The sequence below is a fragment of the Ptychodera flava genome, chromosome 1, assembly GCF_041260155.1.
Source record: "Ptychodera flava strain L36383 chromosome 1, AS_Pfla_20210202, whole genome shotgun sequence".
NCBI lineage: Eukaryota > Metazoa > Hemichordata > Enteropneusta > Ptychoderidae > Ptychodera > Ptychodera flava.
Window position 1 is genome coordinate 50,110,457 of NC_091928.1, and position 15,180 is coordinate 50,125,636.

At 38.7% G+C, this 15,180-nt stretch overlaps 1 protein-coding gene across 1 annotated transcript in view; it reads right to left on the reverse strand.

Moving 5' to 3' along the window:
* Positions 1–542: 542 nt before the first annotated feature.
* The window catches only part of LOC139145410 (xanthine dehydrogenase/oxidase-like), a 23,725-nt gene continuing 9,087 nt past the window's right edge, over positions 543–15,180 (reverse strand). Inside the window, exons 7-15 of the mRNA XM_070716561.1 lie at positions 13,662–13,886; positions 11,151–11,182; positions 9,078–9,159; positions 8,626–8,850; positions 6,742–6,816; positions 6,363–6,415; positions 4,503–4,683; positions 3,579–3,767; positions 543–1,848 (exon numbers count right to left, since the gene is read on the reverse strand). Of these exons, the coding sequence (XP_070572662.1) occupies positions 1,672–1,848; positions 3,579–3,767; positions 4,503–4,683; positions 6,363–6,415; positions 6,742–6,816; positions 8,626–8,850; positions 9,078–9,159; positions 11,151–11,182; positions 13,662–13,886 (1,239 nt within the window). The 3' untranslated portion in view covers positions 543–1,671. The remainder of the gene's footprint in view (positions 1,849–3,578; positions 3,768–4,502; positions 4,684–6,362; positions 6,416–6,741; positions 6,817–8,625; positions 8,851–9,077; positions 9,160–11,150; positions 11,183–13,661; positions 13,887–15,180) is intronic.

The window sequence follows — 15,180 nt, forward strand, 5'->3', positions numbered from 1 at the left end:
AGAGGGCGCACTGCAATTATGTAAAATGTGGATGATAGATACCGATAAACCAAGATGGGCTCTTGCGCGACTGATAGGTGGCCTTGTGACCCTATTTGCTGACACTGTGACAGATATTAAAATGTAACTTCATTAGTGTCAAATCGCTACATAATAACATAACGGATGACAACGTCGCTTCTGCCGAGGAATTCTGGGAATTGTCAGGGACACGTCAGTCTATCGATACATGATGCGACCTCAATTTGAGAAACTTTTGAAGTGCCGTTTGTGATATAGGTAATAGCACCTGAACTAATTGTACTGGCCTTTAATATATTAGTATGCAAATGTAGACTAAAGGAGCATAGAGAGAGAGAGAGAGAGAGAGAGAGAGAGAGAGAGAGAGAGAGAGAGAGAGAGATTCCTTGTCTACTTGTTTAAATGATCAAGTTTGAGCCTATGGCTTGAATAAAAGAATTCACCATGTAAACGAATGTACATATTGTCACAATGCACTGATACGCCGTTAATCGATCAGCTGGTCACTTGAATTGATTTATCAATATTTGAAACTTTATTTGGTAGAAAAGGAAGATATGAACAGTTTTAATCTTTCATTTTGTGATCAAGGCACGCATTGGAATATGGAACCTTTCAGTTGTCCAGTATTGAGGGTGGAAATGCGGAACGTACATACAACATTACCGAACTAAGTCAATATTGTTAGCAATCAAAGAAATGCGATAAAATTATGGTTTTTATATTCTCAGTAATATCCAATAAAGCACAATGTTTGATAAAATCAAATAAAGTCTCCCAGAAATATCGAGAAACCGAACTTTACCATTCCATCACAACAATACCGACAAATTTTCTTGACGCTTTATTAAATTTCATAAAAGCTGCCAGCTAGCCTACAGTGGACCATCGTTCTTTTCACTATTTTGGAAAGAAATGTTTGTAATACCCTGTTTTAATATCTCTCACATCTTATTTTCAACGAGTAGAATGGCACAAGGAATGTGGAATTGTCTGCTCACTTCAAATTCGACAACGGACTTTCTTTTATCTTTGATGTCATGTACATACCTGAAAATTTTGCTGGTCGGTCAGTTTAGTACGAAGACAATTTAATATGAAACTGATTGATGACTTAGAAATTTTCTACTTCAATTACTACTTGATTAATTGTTTGTTTGCTTGTTTGTTTGTTTTAGTCTTTATACCTTGACCTCCACAAAAAACCTAGTCAACATATCAGTCATGTTTATGTTCCTGTAATTAGCTATTTCACACTCAAGCTAGTTGAACTGGGAAATTGGTGGCTAAGCGGACACATGAGGTATTTCGCATACTAATGGTAACTCAGGGATTCGATAACCCTGTGATTAAGGATGGAGTACATCAGCTAGATTTTGTCCAAGGAAAACCCTTTTAGTTACATTCAAGGAGCTGTGACGTCCACTTCAGCTATTTGGCTACACAGTTCACGGTCATCCCGGGATAAAATTTCAATCTTCCGAATGGTCGAATAACAGCTGATAAAGTCTCACATCCGGATGTTAAATTAATAAAAATTCAAAGTAGTACTACATCAAAATTTCACATATACTATTTGTGATGTGATACTATTTGATGATGAGAAATTGGAGATAAATTGATTAAATGCGGGTCCATAAGTTCAAGTCATCAGTCGGACAAGTGAAATTGATTTCCACAAGCCATTCTAATTCTCTTGGCTGTTGCAGGACAGTCCAACTGAAAATCATCCTCTGCAAGTCCGGAGTCTTTTCGAGCTGAACGGATAGCTTCCTTCGTGGCAAAGTACACCGATGATGCTAGGAAGAGTGGTGGCTCTCCGACACCCTGTGGAGAGACATTGTCCTATTTATGTCTATGCGCTTCTGTGCACGTGGCTTTGTTCGTACCGTGGATCATTTGAATTGCGCATTTGACCCATTGAGAACGTATAGCTATTGTGGGTCCTTAATTACTCCTCTGAACGAACAAAAAAGATGCTATAAGGGACTGGACAGAAATTACAGAAGGGGGGTGGGCCTGTGTTTTTCACAACACCGCTGCATCAAAAAAGTCACTCTTCAAAAATTCTTGCACAAAAATTAGTGACCCTCCCCCTAATCCGTGCATGAAAGTAAGTGACCCTCCCCTGTTAATCAATACCCCGCTAACAAACCCGCAATGGGTTCAAGTCCCCCTTCTGACTTGCTATACTTTTTAAGTCGCCCTCCCAAAAGGAAGGCAAAATGTGGCCGATACAATGCTTTGTCCAAAAAATATCAAATCATATGTGTGTGATAATTCATGTAAATGTACTTTGCTTGAAGTGGCAGGTAAAAAGTGCATGGGTGTACAAGTAATTGTTTTTTTAGATTTCATCGATAATGTTGAGTCACTATACATGGTAGACAATAAGAAAACTATGTATAAAACTAGCAATATCTGTTCATCTATAGACGTTTAAAAACTGATATAAATGTGCTTGATTGGCATGGGTTGTTTACATAACTTGTGCATTTGTGTACAAGAAATTTGATTTTGCAATTTCGCCGAAAATGTTGATCCATTATACATCGTAGTCAATATGAGGAAACTATGAATATTTTGTTTAAATACAAAATTAGCTTAATCTTTGTAATAATGTATGCTTTGTTATTGATATTAATGTACTTGATTAGAAGAGGGTAGTTACATGTGCATTTGTGTACAAGAAATTTGATTTTGGAATTTCGCCTAAAATGTTAATCCAGTATACATTGTAGTCTATGAGGAAACTATGAATAATTTTTTAAATACAAATCTCGGCAAATATTATTGATACTAATGTACTTGATTAGACTAGGGTGGTTACAAATCGATGTGTATGCAAAAAATTTGATTTTGGAATTTAACCGAAATGTTGATTCACCATACACTGTAGGCTATGAGGAAACTACAAATAACACATACGTTATTTGCTCCCAAATTCTTATTTAAAGGTTGTTCGACCTGAAGCTTCCAGTCGTTATTGATGACACTATGCACTATTCTAAATAGTTTGTGTTCTGTCAAATTCCTCAAAAAATAAAGATGTACATACAGCAAAATGAATGATTAACACTGACCTATACCCAATGTATTGCCAATGGGAGAATGATATAAAATAAGTGATCTCCCAAATTGTTATTGAAAGGCTAAATTGAAACTTTTAGTCATTATAGGGGATAGTTATGCACAACAGAGGAGTTGGGTAAGTAGAAATCATGACAACTTAAATCTTTTGCCTCAATGTGGCTGCTTGGATCATCAATAAATTGTTTAATATACCGTAAAACTTGCTCCCGAAGGGCGCACCGAAAATGGAAATGGGAGAAAATGAAAGTGCCAGAAGGTAATTTTCTTTCTGTCAGTATTCCATATTCTTCAATACATGCACATGCAATTTCAGCTTTGATGCATGAAAAAAGGTGACCCTCCCCCATAGGCTTGCACAAAATTTTATGACCCTTCAAAAATGCTTGCGCTAAATATGGCGACCCAATCCAAAAAAACACCGGCCAACCCCTGTAATTTCTGTCCAGTCGCTTAGTGAAACTTACCTTGGAGGAGAACACCGCTGTTGGATTCTCGGAATTTTCCAAGAGATGAATGTTGAACTCTCTTGGAATGTGTTGTACGCGCGGTATGTCGTACATGCCAGGACCACAGGTCAGCAATTCGCCTTTGTCAGACCAAATGAGTTCTTCTCTCATGAACAGACCATAGCCTTGCAAGAAAGCTCCTTGGATCTAGAGACGATGTCAAGAGAGAAATCTCATTCAACTGAGAACGAAACCTTTACGGTATCAGATTGTATTTCATATGCAGACTGAGGCTTAAACTCGCTCTAAAAGAAATCTCAGGTGCCGGAAGATGCGATGTTGTGTATTAACATTTATAAATTAAAGGAGAAAAGCTTCGTGTTTCCCGTGATAACGACCTGCGAGTAGTAAAAGTTCGATAGTTTGTGACGGCACATCCCCTGTTCATTTTAAGAAATCGATAACGTTTACCGATGTCATGTGACAGAAGAAAGAGTGGTAGTTAGACGTTCATTGTTTTATTTCAATGAACTTTCGCCAGCAATATATGTTTAATCGTTGCTGAGGTTGTCTACCACGTAGTAATATGCATATTTTCCATCAGGTACGTCCTGAAATGACATAAAATATGGTTCGACAATTGCTGTGGCAAGTAACATGCATGAGGTCGCGACTATCGTTTTCTTCCTTCTTAAGTCTTGCAATTACACGATAACATTTTGAGTCATCTTGAGCAATAATAGAATCTATTGAGGCTCATGATGACTCAAAAGGTGCATCTTATGTACCTTTCCATCAAGCCACTCTTGATATGATTTCTCAATCCACGCCTCCAAACTGAATATGTTGACTGCTGTCTCTAACACGCACTGACACTCTAAAATTGTGAAGTATTATTCACGTAAAAGGAGAATTGAAAAAAATACTGATACTGTCGTTTACCTGTCCAGTGTCAATAGCTGGGTTGATAGACCGCCCTGCATCCATGACAATGTCTGTACGTATCACCTGGTGTTCTCCGGTCAAGCAATCAACTTCGACCTCAGAGCAGGCAACGCCATATGTGAAGTATTTGTATGGCTCACCCCTTTTGGTCACCTGATCAGGATGCAACTCGTTGTCACTAACAAAGAGTAAAACGTTCTGTTACATTTAATGCTGTCTCTGAAAATGTTATGTCGAGACTTACAAAGATTAACATGATGAATTCGCCAGAGACGAAGCTGACCTTTCGGTCGGGGCAGGGGGTGCACTTGTAGGTACGGATACCATACAAGTGGGTTTTTCAGCAAGGTTAAGGTTACATACGCTGCGAAACAGAAAGTTACTAACTTTTGCTAAACTTTCCTTAAGAAAACGTTCAACATTCTCTTACATGATCAAGATTTAAAAAGCAGGGGTCACCTGGCAAACTTAGCGAGACAGAAACAAATTATCTAAAACTGCCTATATTTTAAATTCAAAGGTGCTGGTACAATGTGAGTTAACGTATTGATAAAATTAAAATTGTCTGATATTTGGAAACCAGACTGTGCTTGCTTAATTTGATCCACAGGCTTCAAAATGAATCCACAAAAGCAACAAAGCAGACAAGTAGTGAATAATTTCTGTGACCCAACAGCTGTCCCGAGGCATCTCCTTACGTAAGGTATTTTTATTGCTATGGCACTATCTTCATTTCGGTCATTTGTGCCAGTCTAAATTTGGTATAGTAAACACCTATTGCCTGGTCATGAGGGCTATAGCGACCGTCTATTACCCCGAGGGGCCGTGTGTTACCAGAAACACATCGCTATTCCCCGAGGCCGTAGGCCTAGGGGTATAGCGATGTGTTTCTGGTAACACACGGCCACGAGGGGTAATAGACGAGCGCTATAGCCCGAATAAAGACCAGGCTATAGGTGTTTTATAACACACCACATGCTCATGTTGTATTGTTATATAGTTTTTAATGTGTTTTGATATTTTGCACCGCAACAATCCATTGTGACAAGTTTACTGGGCGATGTTTCCACAGCGATTTCAGTTGTACGCGTGGTACGTATACCACTTTCTTTCAAAAATATTCTAAGCATACCTAGCGACATCCTTAGTTGCACCTTAATCTTTTCCGTCGATGAGCTATTCAAGTTCCTACGCTGTTGGAATGTTGGAAAATGTTGGAAAATCTGTTTTAGAGAATGTATCGTCACCTATCCAGGACGCACATCACGTTCTAGTCACCCGCCATAGTTCTTTACCGGTTCCATGATGCAGTGGCGCGCCAGGGTATACAAAGCGTGCGTTACGCATAGACTTTTTAGCGGTAGGGTACACGCAGGATACCACTCTCGGTCTGGTTCCGTAGTGTCGTCTGCAGCTTTGCAGCAATAGACCTTTTCCCGGTTATCCCACAATGCATTGCAGTGACTTTCTCAAACATCGTATATAAGCTCAAAACAGCGAAACATGCTGATTTGTGTTGTACAACGGATTGTTATTGAAGAATGACACAAATTTGCAATGCCAAACAATGCCCCGTGTATAATCTAACCATCAGCAGCGAAAATATAGGTCACGTGACCGGGCACTTTTCCAAATTTTGTAAGAACTATTTCCCTAGGGAAATAGCTTTTCAAAAAATACCCTTTCACGTCACTTTTGTCGATTTGGTGGGGACTAGACGTATCTATTTTCTCGTCACGTGACGTATTCTGGCGAATCGCGACACGGAATGAGCATGTGCCGTGTTATAATAAGTTCTAAGGGAAAATCGTTTCTAGTATTGCACAGATGTAACCAAAATTTGTAGAAACATCTTACCCATAATATCCAACAGCTGACAGGCTCACAAAATTTGCATACGCTGCTTTGACCTTAATTGAGAGAGATTTAATTATCGAAGTTATTCACACTTTCATGCTGGTATGCATGCAACGTGAAATACAGGAATGAGAAGCAGTGCATGTTTCATGGAGAGTGTGTCATGAATTTGAATTTGTTGGGAGGGTTTGTCCTGCTTGGAGAGCATGCATTACATCAATCATAAAGAAAAATAAAGGTTGTGGAAGTGCTTCGGTCTTCGTTGGGAATTTATTGTCTCTAATGCGTAAATACGGTGTGTAATTTACAATTCTGCTTATTGAATAGGTAGAAGAGAAATAACCGAGATAACGAACAAACAAACATTAAACCAACTTACCCAGTCTTCCCATGTACCACAGGGGTTATTTTCCTTGTGTGGTTGCAGCCGTCTATTGATTTTCTCACAAGCAATCTAAAGCATGGAAAACAAGCCAAAGAGATATTCAACAACCTCGGAAGTAAAACTATGGATTGAAACAAATGTTTTTCTGAAGAATACTTTTATAACATCCTGACGTTTGCTTTGAAAGTGTGGCGAAAATATTAACAAATGGAGATTTAAGTATTCCCACACGGCAAATATTTGACATGGAAACATGAAGAGTCATTGCCTTCTCATTTATTACTCTTCAAGTCGAATCCTCTAACAGACTCTATGGATTTAATGTACTTCGTCGTCAATCTAGTCTTGCTTGAAAATATTGCTTTCTTTGTGACAAAGATGGGCTGCTACAAAGAGAGAGCGTTGAAAGCGCAAGAAAGGTACATAAGGAAGATCATGGCGCCGATATTCTTTTGACAACTGTGGCTAACAGTGCTCACCTCATTCGTGAAGCTGGTGGGAAACCTTCAACATCCCTGTGTTACTGTGAGCATAAGTTAGTATGGTTTGGCATATCTAAGCATGAATATCTCTCGACTCATTCCCAACTATTTTTTAGGAAATAGTTGAAATACTAGAACCTTAACCAAAAGAGTTTTGTACTATGCAGGATTCAAAATGGTGCCATAGTTCTGGTGCGCTAACACAGGTACGCAAGAATTTTACTTGCACTTTTTTTACTAGTGTCAGGTACTATAGGGATGAGGTATGTTATTGGGGGTATTGGGCTTGGCCTATTCTTTCGATTGAGAGTTCCTACTTTTAACGAGTAGTTTTGTAGAACTATACATACAGGTAGAGAAACAGAATGGGTGAAGCAGCTTTACTAGAAAGAGATTCCCTAGAAATTTAATATGTAACACGCGCATTATATCAACAAGTATACAAGTGCCATTCATGCACAGATATCTGGCTGTCGAGTGTTTAAGCAAAAGTAGTATTAGTTAACATGTCACGCACGCTGTCTTTCCCTGATAACATGGTTCTTCACCATATGTATATGTGCATCACTCCCTTGACAGTTGACTGTGCACCACACGTATACCTCTTTGAATGACACACATTCAGAGTTAAGGGCACTTACTTTAATCAACTCTTCTTTCAAAAGCAATATTTCCCCATTAAAGATTACGTAAAAACCTCCTCATAATATATTTTCAAAAAGTAGAAGTTCTAAAGTTTAGTATGCTAGTAATAGTTTACTTGAAGGATTAAAAGGATACATATTTGGAGTAGAAAACGTCAATATTGGCGTTTATGACAACTTACAATTGACTTAAGTCAAAAATTCATTATAAAGTTATGCAATTTAACATCTCATTTTAAACAAGAATATATGTTGAAAATAAAAGACAATTTTGTTTGCATTATCTATTCTCAGGAGTTTGAAGACTAAATATCAAACCCCCCCAAAACCAGGTGATTAAATTCATGATAAGCAAATTTAAATCACTCTTATTAAAATTGTAAGAACGTGTTTGCCAAATAAAATTGTCGTGTTGTTTATAGTATTTAAAAACCATAATGAGAAAATGTAACAAAATTGGACCCTGCCAGCCTAGGTTCAAATTTTTCGAATTTCGTTTTTTTGAATTACATTTGTTTTACACCCAATTCGCTACTGCTTCTAGTGACCTAACCAGTAATTTAATCATGGTTTAATACATTAATGAAAATAAATAAATTAACCTTTGCAATAAAGCCATTTTAAGCAGAATACGCTGTGTTGCTTGCAATACTACCTTAACACTTTGTATAATGCTAACAAGACAAGCACCGTCAATGTATCACCAACAACCACCAAACCTTTCTCGAAGTTGACGATGACTAGAAACTTACTTTGACGGCCATGCCGTTCAAATCAGTTCCTTGGCTTCCCCCAGTAGATGACGCGTTAGGCACCGATGCTGTGCATGTATCCGAGATGTGAATACAATCTACTGGTATATCCAAGACAGTACTAGCGATCTGTATCATCTTAGTGTATAAACCTTGACCCATTTCAATACCACCATGACTGAGTAGAACTGAGCCATCGGTGTACACGTTGACCAAGGCACCTGCCTACAACATGTACAAACATCATTAAATAAGGGTTGCACATAATTTATGAAAACGGAGGATGGAATAGACTAGTGTTTATACTTTAGAAAAAGCGCACAATAAGGAGTCGATATTGCTCCAGTCAAGAAGTTCGTGACTTACTGCACAACTTCTTAAAGTAGAATTCTCTTCAACAGGTAGTGTGCTTCATTGGCTTTTAACATATTCAAAGTCATATTTTTGCTCACCTGATTTATTGGACTACCCTTTACTTCGATTCCAAATTTGGTTGGAACGATGGAAAGTCCCTTCTTTCTCCCCTTAGTTGTTCTGTATGGAAACAACGACAGAAGTTATGATGCACATTGAAACCTTCCCCGGAAAACTACTGTCATTTCCAGCCGAAAGGCCGGCTAATTGCAAGCATATATATAATAACAAGAGAAGTCGAAAAACTGACATTCGCTACACCAAATTGATTGGAGATGGCGAAGCATCCACACACGATTGAATAGTTCAGTCCATCAGCATATAGAATCATTTGGTTTAGAGTGTGGGAAAGAGTAAATAGCTAGGGGCCCTGGGGAACATCCTTTAATGGGTTTCAGAAGGTTTTTGACAACTAACCTGCATTCAAGCTATTTATATCCGTTTTATTTGTCATGTTAGCGTGAGGATGGTTATTGTAACCAGGGCAATCAGAGTACAGTTGTCACGAAAAATTGCAACATCACATCGTGTCACTGAACAATCCTTTTAGCAATGGAGATGATCATGATGATGTTCTAATAGTGCAATGAGCTTAGCAGTGGGCTTCGGGACCTTATTAACTTTTTCGATCGGGATCATCGAAATGCCGCTCATAAAAAGAGATTCTATTTTAGTTTCGGTTAAAAGATGTATCTATACTTCACAAGCACATTATGGGTTACCTATTGAAGTCATCAACAGCCTGAAGTCTTGTAGTAAAATTGTTGTTTGCTTGACATGTTTCCCAGCATTCTTTGATCCTACTAACTTGAAGCTTTTGGCCACAGATTGTGTTCTCGTCCTCGGACACAAAGTTGACTTCTCGTACCTTGAAAAAGATCAGTGCTTGCAATTTCAGATTTTTCAGAGGAAAAACAATTTATATGAAGGGCATTGTTGAAGGTTGACCTCAATACAGCGAACATTGGCACAATGGACATTAGTCAGCATCAAACCTGCGCGTGACGAACTACAAGAGTTTCCCTATTGTTGTAATGTATCCCTTATCCTAACCCTGTTTCCTATGTTACTGATAATGAATATTATGTCATTTGTAAAGAGGTGCATTATAAATATAGATGGGGAGCCTTGTTACACTGGGAAAATAAAACATACCTGTAGGTAAGGGTTTCATATAAACCTGACTATAGCAGCTTCGATTAAGAGTTCAGGATGGCAGTACTTTAATGTAAAGAAGACTCTCTGCGTTTGAGCATCAAATCATTCACATACTTTGAATTCTGGTAGTCCACAGCGGGCAGCAACCTTGCTGAGTACATTTTCGAATATCATCATCCCCTGTGGCTTGCCAAATCCTCTCATAGCTGTATTCGAAGGCAAGTTTGTTTTGCAAGCATAACCTTTGATCTTGACTCGGGGAACGCTGTAAACGCTTGTCATGCCATTCATGCTCACGGAAATAACCTGAAGGTGATAAAGCGACAGCGTGTTGGTGACTATTTAAGTAAAACCCCCTTCCCCTCCTCGCACTCGCATATACACAAGATTTGTTGACAATGCGCAGCATATAGCAACATTTAACATTTTGTTTTACCGTGTTTAAAGTAATTTTCCTTGTTTTTAACTATGAGCGGAGAAAAGAGAATCAAATTAAATGTTGTGCGATCGTCGTCAAGTGGAAATTCTGCGCCCAGGATCGAGCATTGATGACGGAAAGATACATTGTACACGAACTTGGCTTTGGCAGTGTAAGCGACGCAGACGACAAAACGTGACAGCGCTGATTTGACGAATCGTTAACCGAATGCTCTAATAAGGTAGTTCTTAAAGCAATATTCTAAACATTTACACTACCCATGTAATGATTGCCGTGTATTTATTTGTTCAGATGTAATTTAATATCTTAAAGAAGTTAAAATGTACCTATTTGGATATGCCATATAACCTGAAAACATGATTTAACACTTGCATGTGTGAAAAATCTGTAGAGTGTCCGCAATTGAAGAACATGTTGACGTCGAGCGCTACAAGGCGACCATTTGAAGAAAACCCAGCCCTGTAGTTGCACAGGACAGGGTGTCTCCCTCCAGATATTCTCATGTCAACCTCACGGTCCAACACGCACCTCACCGGCTTCCTTGTCCTGAAGAGTTTGAGTGAAATAGACGATTCATTTAACTATAATGTACATTCTAGTTACACTTCAATTAAGGTCTCTATTGATGGCAAAGAAGACAAATATTGATGCAGATTTACTGAACTTCACAGAGCCAATGTTTGAAAAAGGAATACATTTTCCTAATGTGGTGTATTAAGCTTGAAAAATCTAGTCACCGTAATTATACACTAATTTGTTTTACCTTAAAACAGTCAATCATCAAATTTCTTAAAGCAAATTAAGGGAGATAATTTGTTCTTCGCATCAAACTTTGCACGGTGACCCCGAAATTGTATTCTTGACTTCGTATGAGAACATTAAACACGATTGGAACTAATTTTGGATAATTTGATCTTCATATTTTTCAAATTTCTCAAAAGAGTTAGGTGACCTATAGCTGAATGTTCCAATATTACAATTACTCATAAAAACAAGTATGTAACTTGAAAAGAAAAGCAGATCAGCTTATATTTCTAGATTTAACCGACACTACTTCACCATCAAATATCCCAAATTAGTTCCAATCGTGTTATTGAAGCTTTCATAGAGAAGAGATCATGCAAAAGTTTGTCTTTCACTTGCAGAGCCTAATATGAAAGACATCGGCTACTTGATTTAGTAAAGGGGTTTTGACGATGTATGTTGTTTAGCTATTTCCCATGTTTCATTTCCAAGTCGATCTTAGTTTCCCCTTCTGCTATACGCTTTGAATCGTCAAACTATTCGAGTAAAGTTACGCGATATTTGCATGCCATGCAATACCTACAGAGGAAGGATTTCCGAATTAGATAACAATTGCTTAATAAAAATGAGAGAATATCCTCACTTATGTGCTGCTACTGCGCAGATGGCAGCTGTAAGCGATGGTCTAGTACTCTTTCCTCCAAATCCTCCACCAATGCGTGCAGTTTGACACCTTATCTTATTGGCTTGATATCCGAGTACACGTGATATGGTTTTCTGTAAAAAAAGGTAACGACATGTTAACAAATCGGCAAAGGACTAAAATTGTTGCATCATGGACATCAGAATTAAAAACTGATGCAGATTATGATGGAACAAAGCTACATTTTGTTGGGCTTTTAAAAACTGAAATTCAACATAAGACAATCTCCTTTCGATTGATGTATATATAATACGGTGGTTTCAATCGGGGTTCGAACTCACAACGTACGGCACCAAGTCACCTAGACTCTCTCACAGTCCCTCGCCGGCTATACGCCTTACTCCATACGAGTTCTGTTAGGTTTTAGCACGGCTGGCTCGGTGAGCGTTGTTTGTTAGGGACCGTTCAGTTTTTTACGGCCGGGGGCCGGCAAAATCTTGTCGCCGGTGTTCAAAAAATGTAGACCTTCCTGCATTTTTCGTGAAAAAAATGACCCTCCCCCTTTGTAACAAAAAAAAATTGGTAAAGAGGGTCGATCATGGCCATGGCAGAAATTGAACTTTATTGTAGGTATTATGTTTTTGAAAATGTGTTGACCCCCCTTTTCCTACCAGTGAAAAAGCAATGACCCCCCCCCCTTTTGCGGATTCCAAAATTACGATGACCCCCTGGATTTTCCCGCCCCCCCGGCCGTAAAAACTGAACGGTCCCTTAGCAAGGCTGTTGGGGGCGCATACCCGCGTAGCCAACGAAGAGGTTGTGAGTGTCTAAACGCTCGTACGCTCACTATCACACATCGCTCACAAAGTTTATATCATGGAAGCAAAGCAATGAATATATCGCTAAAACTGGGCGTATATCTATGGTGATGCACAGGGATTAGAACGCAGAATATAATTGGTCGGTCTGTTACGTAAAATTATGCTTGAGTATACATGCCATGATGAGTCACATTTAAAGGAGAAATCCGCTCTTTTGGAACATTTTGTGACATAACGAAAACATTGAATACTTGCATAAAGTCACTCAGTATACAAAATGACGGTAAACGCAAAAGTGTCAAAAATGACCCCTTTGCTAAATGTAAACATACAAGTTAGTTTGTGACCTCTAGAAAAATGGATTTTTCCTATTCACACTTGCTTTCCTGTAACAAGTAAAAATTGACACGACGAAAGGGAAAGCTGCTATACCTCTATATTAGAGGCACCGCTAATTAAGATTTCATTCAAAAAGCATGCATGAAGTCCGATACTAATGTTATAATGTATGTTAAGCCATGCATTGTGAGAATTGTGCAAGGAACTTGATTTTTGTAACACACTAAAATGTTTCACTTAATGTTTAATATTGTCTGGCTGCAAGCAGCTTTAAGGTTGTGCACAGTTGACCAGTATTTAAGCATGTTTTAAGAAGTAACAACACAAAATACTTTTCATATTTAATAAAATTCATGAAAACAGCTAAAAGTGAGCGACGTTGTTCCTTTAAATAGAGGAAACACACACTCATTCGAAGAACATTGCCTCCACGTCATAAAAAAGAATAATTAAGGACTTTGCGTATTATTTTACGTACTGAAACGGCAGACTGGTTTTGCGCTGAAACGATCACGTTGAGACTTTGATCTCCCAAGTTAGGAATGACGATACAACGATGTGTTTCCATGTAGAAATGCTCCTGTCCACCAAGCCTCACTTCTCCATCGATGACGCTTTCAGATGATGCAAAACCCTCCTCAAGGCTCGGACCATAATGCCTTTCGTGTAGTGGCTCAAAGAAGGAATCTTTCTCGATTGCTTCCTGAACAGAATGTATAAAATAAAGAGATAAACATAATGAAGCTTGATATCAATATTAAGGAGGTCGCTAGAGGGCGTTTGCAGAGAGCACTGGCTACCATTTCATGTCTAGCTAAATTCGTGATTTTCTCAAGTTGCATAGAGATTCCCCCGTGTTATCCCCATCAACGTTTGTGCAAAGTGTTAGTGAATGCTCTGAGGGCACCAATTTTGAAAAGGGATTTTCGATGGAGGTTTGAAGTAAAAACACAAATGACCAAACGCCATGTGGATAATGTACCTTCAGCCACTACAAGCCAGCTGCAAAGGATTGAACCTTGCGGTGTGCTTCATTATGATGAGCATACTTTTGTGATGTGGCGACACAGAGAGTAACCCGGCACCAAACTAAAGTAGTCAACAGTCATCAGATAGAGAAAAGACGGAGCAAACAACGCTGTTTGGATCAAATGTTGCTGGTGACAATGTTTCCTTCGAACTTGGTTATGTGATACGTGAACTGCGCGTCATGAAAAGTGATCTCGGAAGAAAAATGGACAGCCGACCTCAACAAAAAGATTGACGATCTAGTGGACGATATTCAAGACTTAAACAACTTTCTGAAGATCGCGATGAGACGGCGCGACTTTCTGAGGAAAACAAGTCACTGAATGACCAAGTAAGTGAATTGACGAGGGAAGTCGACTCAATGAGAGGTCAGATGAAAAGAGACAACTTTCTATATAAAGGGTTAGAACAAGAAGAAAATGAAACATGGGCACAATCTGAAGCAAAAGTGAAGTCATTTATTACTGATAAACTTGGCATTGACGGAGTGAACATTGAGTTTAACAGAGTACATCGTACTTTCTAACTTCCATAGTCATCCACAACCCATCATCGCAAAATTTACTCGTCACCAACAACGGCAACAGGAGTTTTAGTCCGCCAAGGTGTTGAAAGAATCCACCTGCAAAGTGACGGAGGACTTCACTCGCAGGGTAAGAGACATTAGAAGAAAATTCGGTCATCATTTGAGTTCGGCTAGAGAGCAAGGCAAACAAACGTTTTTGTCATATGACAAACTTAAGAAAGATGGAGTTACATTAGTGTATGATAGCAGTAGCGATGATGTACGGCCAATACCCGGAAAACGTCAAAGCGTACAAGGTAAAAGATAGGATGAAGGCCAAGGCCATATTTGGAACAGAAGGAAGAGCAACAATACAACCACCATACTTAAAGAGAACCCAAGTAATTAAACCGCAAACCAGAACCTTTCATATTTATAGTGTGTCTTTTAGAACCTAAATTGT